The sequence below is a fragment of the Varanus komodoensis genome, unplaced genomic scaffold (assembly GCF_004798865.1).
Source record: "Varanus komodoensis strain SLA01 unplaced genomic scaffold, ASM479886v1 scaffold8, whole genome shotgun sequence".
NCBI classification, from domain to species: Eukaryota; Metazoa; Chordata; class Lepidosauria; order Squamata; family Varanidae; genus Varanus; species Varanus komodoensis.
This window is the reverse complement of record NW_025336481.1, coordinates 25,886,747-25,912,738: the sequence shown is the minus strand read 5'-3', so window position 1 is coordinate 25,912,738 and position 25,992 is coordinate 25,886,747. Positions and strand designations below refer to the sequence as shown.

At 36.6% G+C, this 25,992-nt stretch overlaps 1 protein-coding gene across 4 annotated transcripts in view; it reads right to left on the bottom strand.

Annotated features, from left to right (window-relative positions):
* CEP290 (centrosomal protein 290) overlaps positions 1-25,992 on the bottom strand; it is a 61,571-nt gene that overhangs the window by 3,068 nt on the left and 32,511 nt on the right. For 3 of the 4 annotated variants that reach the window (XM_044455186.1, XM_044455189.1, XM_044455187.1), the window contains 21 exons: positions 24,661-24,825; positions 23,946-24,053; positions 23,712-23,846; positions 22,016-22,288; positions 21,206-21,313; positions 20,032-20,231; positions 18,243-18,456; positions 17,964-18,101; positions 16,425-16,646; positions 15,842-15,958; positions 15,347-15,492; positions 14,275-14,430; positions 13,472-13,595; positions 7,568-7,702; positions 7,136-7,222; positions 5,595-5,759; positions 5,166-5,288; positions 4,569-4,741; positions 3,378-3,519; positions 2,570-2,625; positions 2,373-2,476 (listed from right to left, as the gene is read on the bottom strand). In XM_044455186.1, the coding sequence (XP_044311121.1) occupies positions 2,373-2,476; positions 2,570-2,625; positions 3,378-3,519; positions 4,569-4,741; positions 5,166-5,288; positions 5,595-5,759; positions 7,136-7,222; positions 7,568-7,702; positions 13,472-13,595; positions 14,275-14,430; positions 15,347-15,492; positions 15,842-15,958; positions 16,425-16,646; positions 17,964-18,101; positions 18,243-18,456; positions 20,032-20,231; positions 21,206-21,313; positions 22,016-22,288; positions 23,712-23,846; positions 23,946-24,053; positions 24,661-24,825 (3,091 nt within the window). The remainder of the gene's footprint in view (positions 1-2,372; positions 2,477-2,569; positions 2,626-3,377; positions 3,520-4,568; positions 4,742-5,165; positions 5,289-5,594; positions 5,760-7,135; positions 7,223-7,567; positions 7,703-13,471; positions 13,596-14,274; positions 14,431-15,346; positions 15,493-15,841; positions 15,959-16,424; positions 16,647-17,963; positions 18,102-18,242; positions 18,457-20,031; positions 20,232-21,205; positions 21,314-22,015; positions 22,289-23,711; positions 23,847-23,945; positions 24,054-24,660; positions 24,826-25,992) is intronic. The other variant, XM_044455188.1, reaches the window with a different exon arrangement.

Below are 25,992 nucleotides of genomic sequence, written 5' to 3'. Positions count from 1 at the left end.
CAATGCAAGATTCAACAACAAATCATACACATCCCATACTCTGGGCTATTATTACATGCAGACTAGGTCATAAGATGCAGTACTGTTGATTTACTTGATTTACTGAAATTAGCTACACAGTTAACAATCCTAGTTAAGGCTGGCAATGGAAGCCTTCACACAAGGTGAACAAACAGAACTGCATAGCTCTCTTAATAACTAGGCTATTGTTAAGGGAATAAGATCATTACATCTGAACCTACTTTAAGTGCATATGTACTGTTTAAAAGAAGGGCCCACCCACAGAAAAGCAGTCCTTTGGCACAAGGTTGAATATGTATTAGTAGAGGCCCTTCTCCGGGAACCCTCCGTGAAGGAAATTAGGAGGGTAAGTACTCGGAGGAGGGCTTTCTCTGCGGTGGCGCCCAATCTATGGAATGTGCTCCCCAGAATGGTCCGCCTGGTGCTGTCGTTATTTGTTTTTTGGCGCCAGGCGAAGACCTTTTTATTCAAATGTTATTTTAATTAAATAAGTTAATATTATTTATTTATTTTATTCTTTGGCCAGGGTGACTTAATTTATACTGTTAAATTATATTGTTTTATATGATGTATTTATTTATGTTTGTGAGCCGCCCCGAGGCTTCGGCGAATGGGGCGGCATAGAAGTTCCCTAGATAGATAGATAGATAGATAGATAGATAGATAGATAGATAGATAGATAGAGGGCTCTCCTGTGCAGGGTCTGCAAAATTTCCAACAGCATCCAGAAAGAGATCTCCAACAGAGTATCCACAGGTAGCTGAAAGTTTTCTTATTATTTCCCATTTTTAATATATCTACATGGATTTGTGTGAAATACATACAACTTACTAGTGTACACATGGACTCTGACAAACTAGGACAAAATAGCCAAATAAGTATCCATTTAAAATTGGTTCCTCTATGCTACCTGCTCATATATTGAAGGTCTTCAATCTATTACAGCATAGGTGGCGAGTGTTTATCCTTTCAACTGTGCAATATAAGTCTTTTAGCTGTCAAAAGGGTGCAGCAAATCCATTTCCTCTTCCATTTGCTAATTTCCATGAAGTAGATTAATTTTAAAGATCACATACCTCACGGAATACTAAAAGCTGTTCCAATACAAAATATATCTATCTAATATCCTCCTCCCCAAAAGAACTACTCGAAATTACTAAAATGTGCTTGAAAGAAGCATTTGCTGTACTCCACCAGCAATTAGCTGAATTAGACCGTCCCTTATTAAAGATACACTGTGGTATACAAAAGACATGCAACCAGTTTTTGCCGAATATGACACAACCTATGATCCATATATACTACAGGCAGACACCAAAGTGATGATCCACTGATAAAGCATTTTGAATAGTACCCAGTACAATTTTTCAAATTCCCAAATGGTCCAATGGAACCCAAAATGCAGGGGAGCCCTGTATTAATGCCAGAATATGTTACAGCCCTAGGTTGTACCATGTGGCCAGTTCTGTAATGACTTGGGTTTGAATACCAAAACTCCTTGTCCTCCTTACCATTACAATTAATTAATCTTACAATTAGAGATGATTCACAGGTTTAAAATCATTGGTACTTCTAGAAGAAACGTTAACTGACTTTTCATTAATAGTCTCATTTCTAATCTTAGAGTAAAACAGAATAAAAACTACCAATGCATTCCCACCAGTCTGTTCTCATCTTTCCTGCAAGATAATATTGGGAGGTTAATGCAGTTACACTTAAAAAAAAATGTGAATCTCACTCAAAAAACTCTAAAAACAAAGGGAAAAAAACAGAAACATAAAAATCAAGAAATTAATATTTGTTGGTGCATGCATATCCTGATAATAGCATTGATCCAAACTATACAAGGAAAATGCTGTGACTCTTAATGGCTTAAAGTAGAATGAAAGGAAACCATCTCATTGGTCTGGCCATATGCATAACTGCCTTTCAAGACTTTTCAAACTTACTTTTTTCCCCCAGAGTAAATGAGATTTGTTTCAAAGTGCATCACCTGGATACTGTTGTAACCAGCACTGAATTATCTGGTAGGATAGTTATGCAAATTTGAAATAGATATTTTATTTTTAATCTACTGTATTTTACTTTTTGTTCAAAAATATTTGGCTCAAACATTTCACAGCCTTAGACTCAAACCTATTCTTGCATGCATGGGAGGTACTTCCACTAATCCAAGGAATATATCCCCCGTTGACCTCAAGGGTTCTTGGTTCCTCCAGATCAGCTTTTCAGAGGGCAGAAGGTGTGCAGCTGGCAAGTCTTCCTGCACAAATGGAGTCCTGATAATGCTTCTTTAGATCTAATTCTTTGGGTTTATCAGTCTACAGTGTAATTAGGACTTTAAATATTACCAGCAGCAAAGACATCCCCTTTCTTAACTTCTGTTTGGTTTCGAGAAGTCTCCACCTGGTGAACAAGTTCTGCTTTTTCCTTTTCCAAACGATCAATAGTTAATCTATAGGAGTATAAAATAGAGCACAAAAATCTAAGTAGCCTTTGATATTTTTCAGTTTGTTCTGAATAGGAAATAAGTTTTACTTTGCTTTACCTGAGTAGCTGAAGCTCTCTGACAAGTTCTGACTCTGGTTTGCCACTCTGAGGAAACTGTTTGAGATGTTCAAAAAAGAGAAATACTTAAGACTTTTTTATTAAAGATTTCCTATGGGAAAGCAGTCTGTTTTAAAAAAACGAGGAGTGCCTCATGACTGTGCTTAGAAGTAATCCCCCTTTGTTGCACTGTCCTGCTTCTTACCATTCCCTGCCATACAAGATCCATAGATTGCTGAAATCTGAGAAGCGATGTTTTAGTTGCAGCTTCACGCTTCTTGAAGTGTTATCTGGGATGGAAATACCACTATCTAGCTCTTTCTCAGCCTTTCTAGAGAGCAGGAAAGACATAGGAATGAATGATGCACCGAAGGCCAAAAGGAGCTACCAGTTCTGTACTATTCTGGGTGGGGAGTTTTGAGGATGGGAACCAAGAGGCCTCACCAGAAGAAAAAATAAATGGGAAAAAACCTCTCTGTATGTGTCTGACCCCAAACCCTCACTACAGGAAAGAATAGCTAACTATTAGCTAAATAGCTAAAACACAGTATAAGCCAGACAATTTTTTTAAAAAAAAGAATTTCTCGAAGATGAAGTCAGAAGATTAGATAGTGCTATCCTAAAACATAAAGTCTACAGCCCATGGACAACCTTTCTACTGACCCCAAGTGTTATGCTGGAAGGCAAAACTGGCCTCAAATTTTGTACTGGAGAGGGGAAAATGGACCCTAAGATACATATTAAAAGTTTGCCAATAAAATATAGATGATAGCTTGTTGGCAATATCATACACAGTAAATTTTATTTACCTGTGCTTTTAAGTCTTCAATATATTTTTCATTTGTCTCTTCACTCTCTGTGGCTTTCCATAATAGCTGCTTAAGGTCACTAATGGCTTGATTCTTCTGGGCAATATCAGCTTCCATTTCTTTCATCTTATTTTCATACATCCTGAAAGCAAGCATTATGTTGCCTGTGAACACATACAGCAGAACATTTCCACTGATGGAATTCACAAGTGGAACAGGATAGCAATAATTCTGAGGGACACTTAGTTTTGCAGCTATCCTTCTTATAAATAGACATACAATTGCTTCTGCACTTCTCAAATGAAGGTAGGATATGATCCTTATATGTACAAACATTATTATTCAAAAGTTCAATTAACATAGATGGGCAGAAATCATTGGCTATAAGAAGGGAAACTGTGCTCCACCACTGGACCATTTCCAGTGTGCTACTTGGCATCTGATAGTTGCTAGAGGCTGGTTTGATACTGCCAAATCACTTTGTACATTCCTTAGCAAAAGTGCGTGCAAAAGATCACTTAGCACAGATTAGGTGCTTCAGCTGTTGAACAATCCCAATATTCACTCTTTCTTAATAGATTTACAACATACCATTTTGTAAAAAAAAAAAAAAAAAAAAGGAAAGCCTGCAAAATTGGTCAGCTAGTTCTATTACATGCAAGGCAATTGAACATTCAGTTATGTATTTATTTATAACATCTGTATGCAATGCTCCAAATAAGAACATTTTGTATAGTGTCCTAAATCAGCTGTTATTTACAATTGAAAAATGTGGTATGCATGAATCAAAATAGTTTATTCCAAATGTGCACAAAATAGAAACTATTTGAACAGTAACTATCACTATCACTCTACCTCCACTGGTTATGTTCTCTTGCTAGAACCCAGGAAACTAGCCAAAATTCTCATTTCTGGAACAGGACAGGTCAGAGGAGCTCCATACTGTGAGCTCTGGTGAATTCTGCCATTCTAGAGATGAGGATCTCCATTTAGTTCCAACAGTGTCAGGAAACACTAGTTCCCCCTTCACTAGTCCAGTTAGGCAATTTGGGATATTGCCCTTTATTAGTGACACTCTTCTGGAATGAATAGCTTATTCAAAAGGGCTGCTGAAATTCAAGCTCTCATTCATTTGAAAATATTTGGGAAAATGAATATTTATGTCTATCCTTTCTTGTTACTCAGTCCTACCTTGTTATGACCATAGATTTCCAACCTTTGCTGTTGGTTCCTTCAAGTTGTGGGTTTCTGCTTTCTGCTAAGTTTAGCTTCTTTATCGTCTCTTCCAATTCAGCAGTCAATTTCTCATTTATTACTTCAAGATTGTTCTTGGCAATTCGCAGCTTCTCTGCCTTCTCTGCTTCCTGTTGACCAGTGAAAACTAGTTAGATACAATTATCTGCTTCAGACATACTGCTTCCTCACTATGGCTCAGTAAGTTGAGGATGAACATCAGGCCTTCACTTCCACCTGATTTATTTAAACCAGAGTTCTGAGACACATCTAAAAGAAATTCTTGTTTAATATTATAATTAGTAGAAATATATTAAACTAGTGTTTCCAACTGAAGATGCCAGAGGGATCTCTGGTTTGAAAAGACCAAGACTGAAGGAAAGCTGGTCTATAAGGAAGCTGTGTCCATTCTCACTTTGTTATACTATGTTAGCAGGAACATTTAAAAACTTGCAATATCCCCACCCCAAATACATTTGTTGTACTGTTAAACAAATTATTATAACAGTAAACAAACTCTAATATCCTTCATAAAAATGCATTTTACAGCTGTACCTTTTTCATCTCCTTACGTATCCTCTCGTTTTCTGCAATGATCTTTTCTGTGCCTTTAGTCTTCAATTTGTAACGCATGCTCAATTCGCCTCCAAGGTGTAGTTTCAGTTTTTCCATTTCAGACTTAGTATTTCACAAATAAAAAACACCAAAATAATATTTGTTATTTCTCAAAGAAATATTTGAGAGAGGAGAGAAGCACAGTGCTTAGTTAAATATATGGCAGTGCTCAGACCATTTTTATGGAGTAGTAGTTCACTCATTGTACTTGTAAAAATCAAAGTTTTACAAGTAAAATTTTTACAATAATAAGTTTGCTTGTATACACAGAAATTGCTGACATATGAAATAGTAACAGTCACTGTGAACATTTACTTTTAATATTTTTCATATTAGCAAACTAAACAAAAAAAAAAGAGAATACATTACCTTTAAGTTCTCATTTTCCTGTTCAAGGCTGGCCATTTTTTCACTAGAAACAATGCCAGGAGCTTTTTTAAGCTCTTCATTTTCTCTCTGAACCCTCTCTACCACCTTTTTCATCAAACCAATTGTTTTTTCTAGTTCTGGAATGGTTTTTCCACTTCGTCCAGACTACACAGCAAAGAAATAAAAGGGAAAAAAATTCATTCATGTTTGTAGTTTGCATGTCACAGGAACATCTCCATTATCTCAAAACAAAACAAAATAAGTCACTATTTTCTAATTGTGCTTGGATCTCACTCTTTTCTTCCTTGGTTTGGTAGACCTGCTTGATACCATTTTTTAAATTTAATATCCTATCATATTCTAGTGTAAGCAATGATACCACATTACAGTATTACTGGCCCAATTTACATGTGATAATGATGACAAATATGAATATGAAAGCTCCATTTAACTATAATGTCCAGGTTCACACATCTTGAAGAAACCTCCAACTGAAGATTTTATATTTAAACTGTCAAATCATGGTTTTGCTGTGGATCAGATATTATACATTATTTCATGTGCAGAACAGGTGTTTCAATGGTTTTACATTTTACTCTCGCCTTCACCATAGTTGTACCATTCAGATGTGAACTCTTGGATTTAATTCCCAGCAAGCATGGTCATTCCAACATATCTGGAGGGCACCAGATTGGGGATGGGGGTTTCATACTATAGTTAAATACTTTAGTTTGAAAAGGAGCAAGGGTAAAAGGATGAGGACTCCACTGCTAACAGAATCATTTTTACTATTGGCTAAAGAAGGAAACATCTTTGGTAAGTTGGCAGTATTGAAAGTACCTGTTCCCAACATACACATGTACAGACTAGATCCACACACACATGTTGAGCAAGGGTATTCAAAGGGTATAATCTGAAGAGTATGAGGGTCATTCAAAAATGGATTTGAGGGTGACTCTTTTTGTATTTCAGTTGAGACTAAAAGAAGGGAACCCTGCCAGATGGCGATGTATTATTGGCCAGAGGCTGTGACCAGCAGAGCTAAAAAAGTCAGAGCAGAAAAAGAGCACTCTCATGACCAATTAAAGCTGCAACAGGCAGGGAATTATGTGGTAGAGAAAGACAGAAATAGGCAAATAAAGCAAGGTAGAAGAAACAGCCATAAAAGAACAAAAATGGATATGCAAAGATGGCTGTCAGCCTAAAGAGAACTGAGAAACAGAATCACTAAAAACCAATAGCTAAAGTATTTCAGAAGAGTTGTGGTTAAGAATGGAGACAGATTTCAGTAAGCACAGGGAAGCTGAGAAGCTGAGAATGTGAAAAGACAGAGTTTTCAATGTGGAGTTCCTGACACAGCTGAAAACCTGTCTTCAGAAAGAAGTTCCCATTTCAACTGAACAGCCTTCATGCCAAGGAGAAGCATTTTTCCATTCTTTCAAACTTAAATGTTCCAGAATTTTGTTTCTGTTTGCTTGATACCAGACTCGATTTAGGCTTATCTTCAAACACATCCCATAGTTTTAGAATGTAATTCTTACCCCTCTGACATTGCCTAACTTCCGCTCAGCTTCTGTTTTCTCTCGTTTCAGAAGCTCACACAGTTCTTTTAAGTCAGCTACTTGACTCTAAAGAGAAAAATAAAACAATAGTCATATCCAGTCTATTCATTTTATATTGAAATGGAAAATAATCCATATGCACAAAGAAGAAAAAGTTAGCAATCAGCTGCCATACTAAACTCCAAGTAGAGATGTCTGCATACAGCAATGTTTGAGTAAAACACGAGCTGTACAGCATTAGTGTTGCAAATGCATATGAAACATGTAATATAAATCCTTCTTAATAAAACAATCCACCAATGTATTAGAGCTGGCATCATAGATCCATTTAAAAATGGCTCCAGAGCATAAATCCAAAACCTGGGTTGGTTTACTACGACACTGTCAGACATGCTACATGCACAAACATACCTTTAGTCTTGGCAAGTCTTTATTGGCCTGTTCTAGCTGGAATCGTAATTCCATATTTTCAGATGATAATGCCAGATTCTCCTTCTGAAGGTCTTGTTCTTTTTGATATTGATCTTCAGATCCTAATCCTGAAGTCTTAGGAAGCAAAAAAGGAACATAATAAATCATCAATATGATTGAAGTGCAGAATATTTGCGTTTCTGTTACACTTGAGAAATGGGAACAGTTTGAGTTACATTAATGTATGACACCATAACCTAAGTCTCACCCAGAGACATCTGGCCACTGCTCTACAACAAAGTTCAATACAAGCTGCTCATACCTATCACCCTTACTAATGTTCAACACATCTGGTTTCCAAGACAGCAAATAACATGCCTGGTCTTATTTAGATTTCCTTCAGTTCTGTGAACACATACCTCCCAAGGTATACTTTTTCAATTTAAAGACATCCATAATTTATTTAACATTTTAGATACACATACACAAAAGGACATAACAAATACTAGTATGTCAACTAGTATTAAAATACATTTACGAGTTAGTGCCGTGGGGTGCTTAGAGTGTCTGAACCTGGGAGATCTGGGTTCTAGTCCCTACTCAGCCATGAAGCTCACTGGATGATTTTGGGCCAGTCACTACTCTCAGCCTAACCTATCTCACAGGGTTGTTGTTGAGAGGATAAAATGTAACTATGTAATCCTTGGGTTCCTTACCAGGCAGAATATAAATGCAATGTAATAGTACTAGCAAAGCCCAGGAAAATAAAAACATCCCTGGGAGAGTAAAACTTGCTGCTAAAAGGATAACCATCTGAGTCCCTGGTATGGCTGTCCAGAAGGGAATTCTGCAAATGGGATTCTACCACTGAGAAGATTCATTACCTACCTTACCTCAGATGGCAAGGGCACCTGGGGGTAAACCTCCAAAGAAAACCTTATGCACTGGCAAATGTTCCTGAGGTACCTGGATCCTGTGTAGTGCTTTAAACATTATGCACTAGTGCTTTGAATTGTGCTTGGGATACCCAGAAGCCAGTGGGGTGTTTTCAGTCCCAGTGAAATATGTTCCCACCATCTGGTCACAGCCAACATCCTGACCACTATATTTTGAATTGTGTGCAGCTGCCCAAGAATCTTTAAAGGCAGACTCATTTATGCATTATAGTATTATTTAAAAGGTCTGTATGCTGCTCCTAACAAAAGTAGTTGATCCTAGCTCAAAGTCATTTGGATAATCCCACCAACATAGTCCTGCTGAATGTAACTAAAACAGTCAGTAAATCATCTTACATGGATATATAAAAATAAATACATCTTACTATAAAGCACTAGATACTATGCGCAGAGCCGTGTGTTAACATACTAGTTATGGGGGCGCGGGAATCTACTTGCAATGTTTCACAGATATTGACAAATAACTTATCTTTATGTACTATGTAGCAACAGCAATATAATATTGAGGATATATGCTGGAATACCTCTGTTCTAGAGGCACAATCACAGTATTTTGGTATGTCTATTATGCCACCAATTTTTGTGTTCTGCATTTCATTTAGTTCAATATCTTTGGAACAAAGATTTGCTATTAGTCTAATGCATCCTAAACAAATGCATACCATAGCAAAATTCTACAATACAAAATGTGATAAAGTCTTGCAAGTTGCCAAGCTATACTAATAGGTTAGTGAAACAGTTCAGTAATCAGTAAGTTACTGATTACACCATGCCGTGCACTTCCTTTTGAATTGGCTATGCGAAGGAAAAGTAATGGGGAAAGTGGGGAATGGAGTCATGATGGCAAACCTGAGGAACTTCATAAAAGCTTGGAATCAATTCAGTCCTCTCTTCCTTAGCTTGATGCATCTCATATGCATCTTCTGCCTCACCAGTATTTTTTTCAAGGCCTTTGTCAGAATCTTTCGGCTGATTAGCAGCTTCCTCCAAGTCACACTGGATGCAGCTTGCTTTGTCAGATTCAGGTCTGCTTCCCTTTTCTTCATCATTCTCACTCCCACTAGAATGTTTGGAGCTGCCTTCTGTTCCTTCATTTGTTATTTCACATTCTTGATCTTTTATTTTCTCTTCAGAATAAGCATTTTCCTGTTCAGCATTCTCTTCTGGGGAATTCTGGGATTCTGGAGAGCTGCATTTTTTGTTGTCTGATCCTACCTCTAAATTGTCTTGCTTTTCCTCATTTTCAAATTGCACTTCTGGAGTTTCATTGACAGTAGCACCATCAGCAGCCTGATCAATGTCATCTGTAATGCGTGCCTCTTCATTAACTCCATTATCATTAACATTAGACATATTAACAAAAGCTCGAGGTCTTGACTCTATATCACCTAAAAGAGTTTTCTTAGGTGGCGATTTCAAAAGCTTGTGCTTAGCAAATTTGTTAGTAGTAGTTAAGGGAGTGTTAGCCAAAGCAGCTATCTCACATGGAGAACTCTGACACAGAAGGTGTAATGCAACATAAAAAGAAAAGAAAAAAGCAGTAGGTTGTAAAGGAAAAATTGCTTTAAAAATCATGTATACATTAAATTCATTTATAGATAGATTAAACCCCCACTATAAAAATGTAAAACAGAATTATACAAGCCCCTATTCCTCATTTGCTGGGGCATCAAGGATTCACCCAGATCTCAATTCTCTAAAGTTTCGTTCATTCTACTATCCCTCACTTGCATGTAATCCATGCCAGCTGCCATATTCAAAGTGGAAAAAGTAGACTCATTTTCCTTCTTTTAATTCAAACAATTCTTTGTGCAAATTAACTCAATACTGATTTCATCATCAACTAGTCAGATGCTCTTAGCTAGTTACATACATTTGTGGGGAGTGGGAAACTGTCCCCACATTTAATGCCTCTGAACTCAATGGATCCATTTAGCAATCAGTGCTAATAGCCACTAAGCAGACTTCTGAATTTCTGTACTGTTATCTATTTATTCGTTTTGATATTGCAATGCCAGCTTTGAGAGTAGAACAATCATACAATCACAGAATAGTAGAGTTGGAAGGAGTCAAGAAGGCCATCAGATCTAAAACCCCCTGCTGATAAAGGTCACCAATTTATAGAGTCCCACTCAGATGACTGTCCAGTTTCTTTTTGAATGTCTCCAGTGTGGGAATCCTCTCTTGGCAACTGGTTCCACTGTCATATTGCTCTGACAGTGAGGAAAATTTTCCTGATATCTAGCTAGAACCTGAATTGTGACAACTTAAGTCTTATACCCTGGTATCAGCAAGAAAAGTTATTGACCTTCCTCTTTGTGACAGCCTTTGAGGTACATATAGACTAGTATCACGTCCCCCTTTTCTTCTCAAGGCTGAACATGCCCAGTTCTCTAGTCTTTCCTCTCAGGGCAGTGTTTCTAAACCATGGATCATTTTTGTTGCCCTCTGCTGGATCCTTTCTATTTTTTCCTGCATCTTTCTTAAATCTTTGCACCCAGCACTGGACACAGTATTCCAGATAAGGTCTGACTAGTGAAGAGTACAGATGAACTAATACTTCTCATAATTTGGAAGTAATACTTCTATTAATGCATCCCAAAATAGCATTTTTGCAGCTGCATCACATTGTTGGCTCATATTTGGCCTATTGTCCACAATCACTCCAAGGTCTTTTTTCTTTTTCCAGTTCTATTGAGCCAAGTATTCCCCATCTTGTCTCGATCCATTTTGTTTCTTTTTCCTAAGTGGAGAACTTGGCACTTGTCCCCTTGAATGTCTGTTGCTTTCAGCCCAGCATTAATGTTTATCAAGATTGCCCCAGATCTCCGTTCTGTCTTCTAGGGTGTCAGTATTCCACCCAGTTTTGTATCATCTGAAAATATTATTTTCTTTCCTTGTACTTCCTCACTGAAATCATTAATAAAGATGTTGAAGAGCTCAGGGCCTAGGACTGAACCCTGTGGCACCCCACTAGTTACCTTTCTCCAGTGTGAGAAGCTGCCATTGATGAGCATACTCTGTGTCCAATTTAGCAGTCAATTTTGGATCCACCTAATAGCTTTTCTATCTAGTCCACTTTTTGCAAGTTTGCTTATCAGGATGTTGTGGGGCACTAAGTTAAAAGCTTTGCTAAAGTCAAGGTAGATTATGTCCACAGTATTTTCCTTGTCAATTTGGGAGGTTATTCAGTCAAAAGATGAGATTAGCTTAGTCTGACATAACATTAAATTAGTCTGACTAATTTAATTACTCTGACTAAATTAGTCCTCTCAAAACTGCTTACAGATGGAACATATTTTTACATATAATGAACTCACACAAAACAATAAAGGAGAAATGACAGCTGCTATTCACACCACATCTTTATGGTAGTGAATTCTAGAAGCTTATCATGAATTGTGTGGCGAACTTGTTTCAGTTGAATTTATTGCAATGCGAATAGTTTCACTGAGTGATCCTAAACTTTGAAGGAGAAAAAAAGTTTGCTATTTATTTTCTCCATACTGTTTGTAACTTTGGAAAAAGCTTACTACAAAGTGAAAGCCTTCTGACCAAGATCACCACCAACCAGAATGAAAAGTATTCATGGATGCTGAGAGTTATATTCCAAAAACACTAAAAGGGCCACAGGTTTTTCACCTCTGCTCCACCATGTTCCCTCAGCTATTTTTTAAACCACATCAGAACCTGCCATTCTGCTAGTGCAAATGATGCTGCACCAGCAGAACCCAGGTTCTGGACTATGTACAAGAGGAGATTCTAATGGGAATGGCTTCGAAAGAGCCAAAGGATATTTCAGATTCACAGGTCCAAAGCTGGAGACAATACTTCAGCTTTGGGTCTGGAGATCTAAGCCACAATACTTACCACCAGCAGCAGCAGCAGCAGAGAATGAATAATGTGGGGTGTATCTTCAAGTTTGGACAAACAACCTCAGAGAGGGGCAAATGAGGATGTTTTAGAAGACAGGGAGGAGAGAAGACTTGTGCCACCAAAATGCAAGGCAACCTGATGGAACTCGAGCCCCTTTCTGTACCCCTCCAAAACACCAAAGCTGGATGGCTGAATTTAGCCTTCCAGCTGACATACAATGTGGAGAATGAAGTGACATTTATCTCTGCTACTTCCCTCATTTTGCACTGGATCCTCATAAGATCCGAGTTCAGAGGCTTATGAGTATCAATCCATGGGATTCTGCCTAAGCTACATTTGTGCAAGTACGGTTTCACAATCATCATGTGCAAGTGCTGATGTGATGGAAAGATTCCACAAACCAATTCTAGAACAATTTGAATTTGCGGAATAATACTGTTGGATACTGCCCCAAACATTTTAATTGATCATCAGAGGTATGCCACTATAAACCCTGATCATTTAGTTACATCTTTTAGCTCAACAATATCAGAACAAATGTAGTTTCACCATAAAGACATTATGATACTTGTTATTTTATTTTCAGTCCTTTTCCTAATAATGCCTGATATTGAGTCTTATTTTTCAATGCCACTGAGTTAATACTGTGTAATAAGTTAGATATTATTTGGATGAAACTAAAAAATATGACTCTGCCCTATCAATCCTAAGGCCTGTTCAGACCATAATTCTGCCTTCCTGCTTTACTTCAATGAGTCTCAGAGGACCTGATATGCTTTCTCTTCATACCTCAAAACAAGTTAATGCCTCAAGCATCTCAGTTCAAGCACTGGAATATAAATCTGGAGGTTCCCCTACTGACAAATACAGTGATTATAAAACAACTAGTTGCCAAAATACTTGGTCTCAGAAATACACAGCTTTTAAGTACTTATGTTTTGCAGCACCTACACAATGAGCAGAACACTGAAAACACGATTTTCATCAGTTGGGAAAAAGAATAGAAATAAGAGAGTTTATAAAGAGTGCATGTAATGAATAAATTCCAAGAAATAAAAATAGTTTAACGTACTGAAGGTCTTGAAAAATTGTCCCTTGAAAGCTGTTTTTCCAATACATTCAGTTTTTCTTGCAGGTATCTGTTTTTTAAGTGCAAGTCTTCTACAACAGAATCTCGAGGGACAGCATACTGTGTCCTGCATAGAAAAGTGTATCCGTTATTATTGAAATACACAACATGACAGCCACATGCTTTATGTTTTATGAGAGTAAATGATGCCCATTTTTAGAATTATTTGGGGGTAGAAAGCAACATTTCAAAGCTTTGCTTAATCATGGATAATGTGTAATTGGGCACATTACATATGTAACCCTTCTGTGCATTCCTGTAATTACTTAAATAATTAATAAAATAATTACTTAAAATTGTAAAACAACTCTTACAGGCATCAGAAATCTACAAAATTCTTTATTATAAACAGCCAACCTTTATTACATGGAATAAAAATCACAAAGCTTACCTAAAAGCTACCTTAATGTTAACTTTGTAAACTGAATTCCCTGATAAGACGACAACACAAAAGCTTTCAGTCCTTTTATACCACTGTATATTTCTTAATAGAAATTTTCTTTATCACTTATTCTCAGGTCCCAAACTGGCCTCAACATTCTATATAATTATCTAATGCAAGTGTTTGCTTGCTTGCTTACTTGTTTCTTACACTAGGCTGTTCAAAAGGAAACATAAATGTTCCTTTGAAAATGTTGTACCATTATATTGTGATTTCCTATTAATTAAAAAATAAGTAAACAAACCAGTAGCAACCAACTAATAACACCATTCATTTGAAGAGAGTTTTCTGTAGTAATTCTTACTTTAAGTGAACAATCTCATTTTCCAAACCCATATTTAGTTTCCGGAGTTCTTCCAGCTCTCGCTCCATTTCATAAGCTCGTACTCCCACAACATGATCAACAGTAACACCACAGCTTTTAAGCTTCTTCTGCAAACTGATTTTTTCTTTATCAGCCCTGTAATGTTAAATTACACATTTATTAATACAATAGGGTATTTGCTTCCATATGACTAAATGATAGGTGAATTAGAATTTGACTGCTTAACACAGTGGCTCAGTTCATACACAAAGGCAGCTAACCCACGTTCTGCCAGGTTGCATGATATACATGTGCCACTATATCCTGAACTATGCCACCTGCAACTGGACCTTGCTCTGATTGGCAAGCCTAGGCACTAAGGGCTATTTGTGGGTTAAACAACTCAAAGTTAACCTAGAATTAGTTCTTACATCTCGTTTGGGTTGCTTAGCATAGAAATAATAAACAACAAAAGGGATCATATGTCATGGTGCACCCTTTGATTGGAGTTTGCCTATTTTAAATGGTAGAGCCCTGCAACCCGAAAAATTGTGGGTTAAGTAATTAACCCAAGATTTGTCATCGCTATGTGCAAACAGGCCCAACCTTATGCATGCCTACTCAGAAGTAATTGTTACCAAGTTCAATGGGACCTACTGGCAGCAAGTATGGATTGGATTATACCCTTATTTTTATTATTTATCATTATAAAGAAAATATTTTGCAGTATCTCCTTATGTGAGATCTAGAGAATTGTGCCTGTAGAGACATACATTGGGGGGAGTGGTGATGGAAACTATATAGATCATGGTGTTTTTGTCCTGCTTGGCCACCAAAACGTAATATATGTATTTTGCCTACTGTTTAATTGCATAATTCATCTTATTATTTTTCTTATCAAATGTTGGTGTGGACTATTTGTGGGAAGCAGTATTAAGTTTTGTTAAGTGACTCTCCTTCCAGTAATGTAGTAAAACTGCTACTGCTCTGGATGTGTTTTCTTTCTACTATTAGGACTATTTCAACAATTTGGCATGAAAAAAATGTGCTTTCGTTGTGCATATAAACTTACTTGGAAAACAGTTCCTTTACTGTATTTAATTGTTTGGTTAAAGACTCCACTTCCTTTTCCTTTAATTTTAGTTTGTTCCTCATCCCCTCAGTTCTATTCTGCCATTTTTTACTTTCCTCCCATCTAATTAATTCCTCCTTTGAGCTCTGGAAAAAATAAAAAGAAAAAAATTCTTAGTAATTAGTGTTGTTTTTAAAAAGTTATACATGTAAAAGAATGTATATAAACATACATATATGTTAGAAATAATATCATTTTCTCTAAAATGGATACATTGGGCTACATTTTCTATTTTCTTTATCTTCACTTTAATCTAATCTTTTGCAGAACAATGCTATTCTTGTCAGACATGGCCAATCATGCTAATTTGGGCACTGATTTAATAATTTGATTCATAACAAAGACAAAATTGCAAGATAGAGGGGAAAAACACACGTTATGCAGAAGAAAATTATACTGGCCAAGATCATTTTTTCAGCTTGCCTCCTCCCATACCTTGTCTTCTCTTGGGGTTTTCTTTTCTGACTCTTCACTCTTCTGTCTTAACTCAGTTTCCAGCTTTTTATTTTTTCTTTGAAGCTCTTCTATCAGAGCTTGCTCATCAGCTTTGCCCTGAAAAATTAGCAATAGTTTAACCTAACTGCAATTCCTATATATCCTACTTGACACAGTGTTACAATATGGGTGGTTATTCTTTAGCCCAGCTGCAGACCTCATTGAAATGAATGGAGAACACATAACGGTATGGAGTATGTGCTTGAAAAAGCGTAGGCTCTGATATATTTTGAGCTTATGAATATTATATATTCATTATATATACATGTGTAAGTCACTACAACTTACATTTACATTACTGAAATGATATACAAAGGGCATTCAGGAAAAATGCAAATATTCTTCAAATAACCAGTTGTCATGCTGTATCAGATACAAGAATAGATAATTAAATAAGCTCACTAATTTTTGTGTATAACCAAAGTGACCAGATTTGCACATATATGGTTGTGTTTTACCACTGGATGATTTCCAGCAGTGCAAACACACAACCAGAAAATGTTCCATGGCACATTCAATTTACCTGAATTGAATGGGTTAGTCTTTTAATTCGTTGTTTTAGTTCTTCATTTTCTTTTTCCATCTCATCTTTCTCCCTTAAAGCTTTAGTGTGGGCTTTCACTTTTTTCTGAAGTTCCTGATTCAGATCATCCATGTCTTCCAATAATGAATTCTCTTTATTTTTGCTTATTTTAAGAGCATCTTTAACTTTTGAAAGCTGGTCATTTAAATCTTCAACCTGACTCTATGAAAGTATATTTTGAAAAAAACAAAAATTAAATCTTGAATGCTAATCAAGGCCACCAGCAATAAATATATTAAAATTAAACTGATTATGCTGAAGCTTTTTTTCCCTATATCAAAGTAAGATGATACTCATTACCTGAGTTTCCTACAAAGGAATTGTAAGAGAAGCATCTTACCCTTTCATACCCCCACAATACTCAGTCATGTTAATGGCTTCATACCATTGGGATTCAACATGAACAGCTGCTTTATAACAAACCACTACAAGTAGTACAAGTGCATTATTCATTCATTCATTTTATTATATTTAAATTCCACCTATTTTCCTGAAAGAAACCCAGGGAAACTTATATAATTCTCCTCTTCATTTTACCCTCATTAGGCTGAAAGACAGTGAATGGCCCGAGATCACCCAGTGAGCTTTATAGCCGAGTGGACACTAGTGCCCAAATCCTGGGTCCAACATTTTAACCATTATACCACACTGGAACTCTAGAAGTGGCTCCTTATTCTAAACAGCTGCCAAGTATCCTGATGTACCAAATAATTATTTTTCTAGATACCATATGCAGAACTATATTTTTTTCAGACACATCGAAGAGAGCCGATGTGGTGTAGTGCTTGAGAATAGTGTAGTGCTGGACTGGGGACCTGGGAGATCTGGATTTTAATCCCTGCTCAGTCATGGAGCTCACTGGGTAACTTTGGGCGAGCCACAGATTCTTAGCCAAACTGGGTTGCTGCTGTGAAGAAAAAATAGAGAGAAGAACCTTGTAAGCAGCCTTGGGTGGTCTGAAAGAGAAAGAAAGATGCTGTATGTAGCAGCAGTGGTTATAATAATAATCTGATGACTCTGATGAAGTAGATCTCTGAAGGTGTTGCACTTCAAGTTGACACAAATCTGCTGCTTTTGCAGCAACAGGCTAACAGAGATATTCTTTTAGATAGTACTGTTTCCTTTGTGGAGAGAGAAATAATTTACTATAGTGATCCTGCACAAAAATTTAAAATCAAGGGCAAATATTTTGCCTAATCTGATACAGAAATATGATTCTATATGCTTTAAGTTGCCCAACCCACTGCTAAGCTGCGGTGAAATGCAGAAAGTTCTGTAGAAAGTGCTGTATGCTGAAATGAAAAGGAAGTGCTCAGCAGCAGTTCCTGAGAAATTGCATCGTGTGGATCTAGCACTTGAAAGCACCAGGAATAGACAAGAAGCCACCACTTTCAGAACAGCATTGATGCCCTATCATATTCCATTTTCCTATCAAACCAAAGTAGGCAGCAGCACCTGAGCTTGCTACTTGCTGCTCACCTTCAGTTCCTTTGTGTGCTTGTCAACAATCTGCTGAACATTCATGTGTGCCTCCTTTTGCGATGCAATCGAAATAATCTGTTGCTCTGCAGCAGCTGTCATTTCTGCTCGGAGCTCCAAGAGTGCTTTGCTCAAAGCCTGAAAACATGTATGATTATTAAAAATAAAGTGAACAGATCCCTGCCAGCAGATTCACAATCAAAAAGAAAAGTGAAATGATGTTGGTTTACTAGATAAAAAGAGTCAGTTTATACCCCAACTAATTTTTTCTATACTTACTTTCTGCTGTTTCTCTTTTAAGGCTAGCTGATTCTTCAGCCGTTCCACTAGATTTTTCATTGTAGTTGTTGGAGCTCTAGTATTTGCTTCTCTTTGGGCTTCCAGCTCCATTTTCACATGTAGTAATTCCTTCTCCATCTGTGACAACAAACTCCTTAACTCATCCACTTCACCTTTCAATTTTTTCACTTCAGCTGCATGCTTCTCCTCAAGTCTAGCACAGCAACATAATAAATAATAATGACATCCACTGTTACACAGAGCAAGTTCCAGATGGACTAAGAGGGCTGAAATATTGCTTTGTTTTGATTAGAATTATAAATATCCCCAATGGTGACATAAAAGGAGTGAAACACTGTCAAAATTGTTTCTGTGATAATTTAAGTCAGCTGTATTAAATGATGAACTATGAGAACATTTGAATTAACAAATGAATTTCATCCATTTATTTTAAGTTTGGCTTCAAAAAATCTAATGTTCTTAGCATATATTTGGAGGAGGATATCAGCCTGGCTCCTGCCCACCAACCTACCAACACCCCACTGCTACCTTTGGCTCCGTCCGCTGTCTGCATACTATAATTTGTGTTTGCGCAGAGACCTACAAAAGTAGATTCCAATGCACACCAAGCCCACAGTGCAAACATTGATTTATTGGCATCCAGATCATGTTTCTCAAATATCAGTGGGCTCTACAGTTGTAGGTTCCTACACAAACATAAAATCCAAAACACGTCAATGATATGCGGGGTGAGAACAGGGCTGGATAATTCTGATCCTGGAGAGAGCAGTCATTCTCCATGTTGCTAAAAGGTGGCTTTAAACAAATTTAATAAATTAATAAATACATATTACAGCATCAGCAAATAGCTGCATTTTCTTTACCAATCACAATATGGCAATAACAATCTTTCTTATTTTTCTTTAAATTATATCATTTGAAAGTTTCCAGTAATTCTGCCAAGTAGGTTCAAAGCAATTTTGATTCTGTATATCAAGTAGTGAAATTCACAGCAGGCCAGGTCTACCAATATATTTCAAAATGTGGGCCAAATCCACCTAATTATTATTGTCTAGGGGACTTAATATTTAATCTTTTTCTGGTGTTAAGGTAACAGCAAAAGTACAAATGTTTAGAAAACTAAATTTCAGATTTTTTTTGTTATTTGTTTATTTGGTTGACTTAACAGTGAACAATGGCCTACAAAGAGACACAGTTTGACACACTTTACATTTCATATTTGGTGGTCTCTTCACTCTAAGGAAGCAAGCCATTCAAAGGCAAGAGAGAAATGTTTTATATCATCACTGGGTCTATCATATTCTTAACTTAGAGTTTCACATACCTAAACTAATTTGGAAGAAATGCTAATCAAACCTTACAGTGGAAGAATCAATCAATCAATTCTTTATTCGGTCATTGACCAGCCAATTACAGTGAAATAATGCATCCAACGGCACACTTATTTCAGAACAATAAAGTTGAAGTTAACAAAATTACTTCACAGTGTGAACTGACTATGGATTGCAACCAAGATATCTAGTTAAAGAAAAATAAATCCTATAGAAACAATGCCTTCATTTGCAAAATATTTATGAAAAATTATCCTAAAAATAGCACTATTTTTATCTTAAAATATTGAGATCAAAGTTTATGATGAATTATTTCTTGCAAAATAAAGTTAATTACATACTTCAGTCAAGATTTTCCAAAGATTAAACACACAGATATATCTCAAACTGCCGGCAGATTACTTATACTGTGAAGTGTAACTCTGGTCTAGACTTACTGGGCCTTGATGTTATCAAACTCCTTGATTTTTACCAAAGTAATTTGCTTTTGCTTCTGCAAGTCAGAGGACGTTTTCTTTAATTTGCTCAGAAGGGAGGCAAGGGAGCTGTCTTGCTCTGCTACGGTTTGTTCCATCTCTGCCAGGCGAATTAAATGTTTATTTGCTGGGACAACTAATGAAGGCTTTTTCATCAACTCCTGCAGAACAAAACATTATTTTCTAGTCAATAAATTGCTCACTATTTATTGTATTGGGGATTTTCATTCAACATATATCTCAAATTACTTAGATCAAATTCCTTCCCAATGCTCATCTGGGAAGGTATTAATTTAATTTCTCATACCCCACATTTAGAACATTTACTTCAGCCACAATCAGATATTTTTTAAAGTTCTACTGATCTGAATATTACATTTAAGCAATATGCTTAACATTCTCTCAACAAAAATGTGTGACCTAAGAACCCTATTACCTAATGAAAGTCTATAGCAAAACTGTCTGAGTGTCACAAAAAAGCCCCTCATTTACTAAGGAAATGAAATACACCATAAGTATTATTTTATATGTACTATTCTAGAACATTTTAGTTGAGTAAACAGCATTAACCAAAGACAGATTGCATTTTGTATGGTGCATGGTAAAGAACTAGGCATAGATTACCCACTTTTATTTTCTCATTTAAACTACAATTCAGCAAAGTTAACAATGTTTTAATTCATGTGTTGCAAAGAACACTATAAAGAACACTATAAACAATAATCCTAAACACTCCGTACAAGATGGGTATTTTCCAAAAGTCTTTTTATTACACACACACCGACCACCTGAACCCTCAGCATCTCCTTTTGGCAGATAAAGGGAGCTGTAAAGCACAGTTCTGCCAACATTTGCAGTTTTCAGTATTGACACCAATACACCTATAATGATCAAAAACTCAGTTCTCTGTTCCCATTTTTATTAATTGTGTTATTTCTTTATATATAGCCTTTTTTCTCCCCTGCCAGGAACCTGAAGCACCTCGCATGGTCCCATTTCCTCTCCAGATTATCCTCACTACTATAAGTCACTCAGTGAGTTTCATGGCTAAGTGGGCACTAAAGCCCAGATCTCTTACCACTACAGCTCTTATCTTTATGCCCCAAATTCTAAATTTTGAAAAGTATATACTTACTAATGCAGTTTGCTTGAACTTATTAAATGAATGGTCAGCATGTAAATCTAACTTTTGATGTAATACTCTGAGGTCTTCATCATGTTTCTTTGCAATTTCCTCTTGTTCCTAAATAGTAAAAAATGCATGTTTCTTATTGCTATAACACATAACTCAATCCAGCAAAGTACAGAAAGAAAATCTGGTTTGTAAACCTATGTGTAAGGTTCTACTTAGCAAAGGCTTACTACAAGAATCATAAATGAAAAAACATGTTGACTAATGCACAAAGACTTATGGAATCATACTGCTTTTATGGCGTTGTGACTGCATCTGTATACCACTTCATTCTACCTAAATCTACACTCACCTATTTATTTCAAGTCACAAATCAGAAGAATTAGGCTGCAGTCTTATATGCAATTTACATGGGACTAAATTTAACCAATAGTCATGCATAAGATGTGGTATTATTGTACTAAATGCAGAAAACTATGCTCCTATGGCATTACCTTTTCACATTTTCCTAGGAACCATTTTTAATTTCAAATAGCAACATAAGGGTTCTTCTCTCCTTTCCACTCACCGACCTTTCCTCCTTATGCTGCCTACATGGGATTCACCCATCTCCTCAAAAGAGTGGCAATGCAGTCATAGAAACAACTGCAAGCTATCATCAGGAAGCAACAGTTCACATACAGGGACCCTGTTAGCCATCATTCCAAGCTATGCCCCAGATCTTCCATCCCTGTATGTAACCATTTTTATAATGCCATCAATTCAACAAATGTTTCAACAGTGTTTCATTTTGCCACAGTTAGGGGTAAATACCTCTCTTGCTTTGGCCAAAAGGTGCTGGTACTTTTTCAACACTTCCTCTTTTTGGTTTAATCTTGCTTGCATATTTGCAATAGTTTGATGTGCAATTTTCAGGGCATGAGGATAAGCAGTAGCAGTATCCTCTTCTTTTTGTTCAAGTTCTGCTGTAATCTTTTCTCTCTCAAATGATGCTGGCAATCTAAGTCTTAGTTCATTTATGACCTTGTCTCTTGATAAGATATTTTGCTCTGCTTTCCACAAAGCAGTTTCTTTTTCTTTCAGTTTCTGTAATAAAAACAATCCATCATACCCCAAATTATTCATAATATACATTTTGGTAAAATACATATTTATACAGAAATTCTCATCATTGCATCAATCATGCCTTAGATGTATTATGTTTGAAGCTGCTATTTAGTTAAATATGTGGAGAAATTTTTAAAGAGCTTGTACAATATTTATTCCTAAAAGTTTGAATCATGTGTTCAAATATTTAGAAATGTAACAATGTGCAATTTTTTAAAATGTAAGGATACCAACTAATTTGGAGGTTGTTCACATGTGATTGAGATCGCATATTTGTTATTATTCCTACAGTAATAGGAATAATTGTGGTTTCAATTTGGGCACATGGAGGTTTCTGAAAAAGCAACCAAGGAAAGTTGGCTTCTTTTTCAGAAAGCCAAGTTATCTTCCTTTGGCTCCTGGTGATTGTGGGAGATACAACTCAGGTAGATTTACTGTGTTGGAAGAGTAAAGGGAACAGGTAGATGGTAGCAGACGAAAGAGTTTGATGTATGTCACTCTATGTATGAGTGATGTGAGAACCTGGACTTAAGATGAATGCTACAACCTCTGAGGGCAGTATCAAACGACAGGAGAACAAATAGAATTGGAAATGGGAAGAAGGAACACTTTGGGAAAATGTTAAGGGTTAGGGTTAGGGTTAGGATTAGGCTGGCAAAATGGCAAAACTGAGGCTGTTATACTTCAGACACATCATGAGAAGGCAAAACTCAAAGGAGAAGACAATTATGTTAGGGAAAGTCAAAGGCAGAAGACAACAGGGGAGACCAAATAGAGATGGATTGAATCCATAAAGGAAGCCACAGCCTAGAACATGAAAGAGCAGAATGGAGCTGTCATGTACAGGACAGTTTGGAGGGCTTCATTCATAGGGTTGCCATATGTCAAAGATGAATTGATGACACCTAACAACAACAATCATAGCTCACAAGGAATTAGCTACACTGACTGATCAACAAAACTGATAAACTGATACCGAATTTACACAGATGAGCCTAAATCATCTTAAATTTGACTTCATCTGGATGGTTAATTTTAGCTAAGAATTTTACTGGTTAGTATTAACCGTAATGCTAATATTACTGCTTGCACTAAGAAATGCCATTGTGTAGGTCTTTACATCTACAGAAGCAGCATTTTCTTTTTCCTTCTTCAAACTATTCCATCTATGAAAATCTTAAAAAATAAGGTGGCAATTCAAGCTCTCCCAGATCTGTATGATTATGCATATTTTAAAGCAGCAAAAATATCTTTTAAGTATTAATGTTTCTAAAGAATTGGAGAAGAAAAGAGGTTTAATGTATACTCAAAGGCTGGCCCAAACACTGTAACTGTCTCTCTCTGAAATATTCTCCTAAAATTATTAAAACTATATGATTCATTAGCAGACCAGTCCAATTACCTCTTCTAAGGTTTTGCAGGTGGCCTGCATTTCCAGGATTGTTCGAATATGTTCTCTAATTTTCCTTAGAGCTTGCTCAAGTTGATGTGGAATGGGCAAATCAGGATCTGGAACTGAACCTGTAGCTTCATCAAACTGCAGAGGATAGAAGAAAGCAAATAAGGTTGACTCTCTTTCCAATTACTGAAATAGTTATAAACACTTATACTAGTGATGTAAAATCAGCCTAACTACCTTTAGAGCTGTGCTTAATATGTCCTTTTGCTGACGGTCATATATGTCGAGTTGACGTTCTAATTCTACTTCTCTTTGGTCCCAAGCTATCTGCTGCTCCTCATGGAACTATAAGATTAACATATTTAATAACAATTTTACTTCACAGCATCAGAGATCAACACAACAATAAAACAGACAATTATATATTTTAATTTTGCATGCAAATAATATGTAAGATTCTATGGCTAAAATCTCAGACTTGCTGGAAGGGTATTCCAAGAATCACAGAATTGTTCCAATCTCCATGTCCAAGAGTTACTAGAAAGATGGCGGCGGGGGGGGGGGGGAAACAAAAAGGGTCGAGTTTGGGATTTCAGGACAAAAACCCCTTTTAAACCAAAAATTTTCCCTTTAAAAAGGGGGGGGGGGGCAGGGAAATCACACCATCCCTGGATCCTATGTCAAATAAATATCCTTTTATAGATTCCAGCAGGAGGGAAAAAAAGCTCAAAAAAGAAAGCAACAAATGACAGGAAATGTGAATAAACATATCCCACTCCTTCCTTGCTTTTGCTGTGCCAGCATAAGCCCCATAGGGTTGTGAGTAAGGCAATTCACTAGCACTAATGCATTTTCCACTGGACTGTTCTGTCCTACTATATTGCTAAAAGTATATTTAATAGCAATAACAACAATAACAATAACTACAATCATGGCATATGTTTTTCAATACCTTATTCTGCTGCACAATTTCTTCTTCCAGGTTATTGATTGTTTGCTCATATTCAGAAAGAATATTGTTCAAATATTTAATCTTTTCCTCTTTCTTGGCTAATTCACGGTTCAGTCTGAGCTCCTGAAGACGAAGCTCTTCAATTTTCATATGCCATTCAGTTACCTGATGATATACAAAGATGAGATGGACTGATTCTACAGGAAGCCAGAGGAAGACACAGCCTTGACAAGAGCTCAGAAGGTCTGTCAAGAACAGGACAATTTGGAAGGCTTTCATTCATATGGCTGCCATGAATTAGAGAAGAAATGACAGTATATAAGAACAACTGATCAAATCTCAAAAATTTAGAGACCAAACTAAATTGATACCAGTAGAGTACTTTGGCACTAAGCTGAGATCACCTAGCTCAGTGTAAATGAAAGTTTGGTAGGCAAGGGCTATTCTATTTCTGAACTTCAGGGGAGGATTCCTGAAATTATACAGCCAAAACCACAGCAATGATGCATGAGCAGAAGGTATCTGCACTCTCCAAGTTTTGAAACCTTGCAGCTTTGTAAAAACCTAAACACATACAGAAAATTTAACAAAGTGAAAAGAAAAATGAAATAGAGTTGCTAAAAATGGAGGAAAAAAAACACAAAGACAAATGGTATAAAGGGAGCCATTTCAATGTCTGGATAAAAGGCATCTCCTGTTTCAAAAAGACAAAATATTTTTAAAACTCTCCAGGGTTAGAAGTGAGAGCTGTCTAGGGAAATTTCTGTGTAAGTAGAGTTAGACACTATTCCACCAGCTCAGTAACACTGAAATGGTAGCAGCAAAGTGAAACAGTTCTTCCCAATTCAATTCTTAATTAGTGGAAAAAAAACCATTTTCAAAAACCTGTTAAGGCATATTCGAAAGCAAATACTGTTCATTAACCATGTTGATTTGGAAGGGCCTGTGACTCAGAATCAACCCGTAGGTGTAGTTCACATTGATCACTGCAGTTCAGGCTTGAAGTGGTTTACCAGAACCCTGTAGCATTGTTCAACACTATCAGACTCTGCTGCAGTTTGAGGCCTGGGCTAGAGAAGAGAGAATGCAACAGACCTAATAACCCTGAAGTACAGTTCATCATCACACCCTAATGCAAATCAGAGAAATATGCTGAGAGACAGAGATAGTGAAATTTACAACAGCCCTGTAATACAATACATTATAGGCCAGGGGCTGGGTTTGGGCTCCCAAACAAATGATCCAAACATCTGGCCACATATTAAATTTTAAAAGAGAAAAAACATTGTATATGAAGTTACAGCAGGAATGTTGTCCTTGAAGCTAACCTTT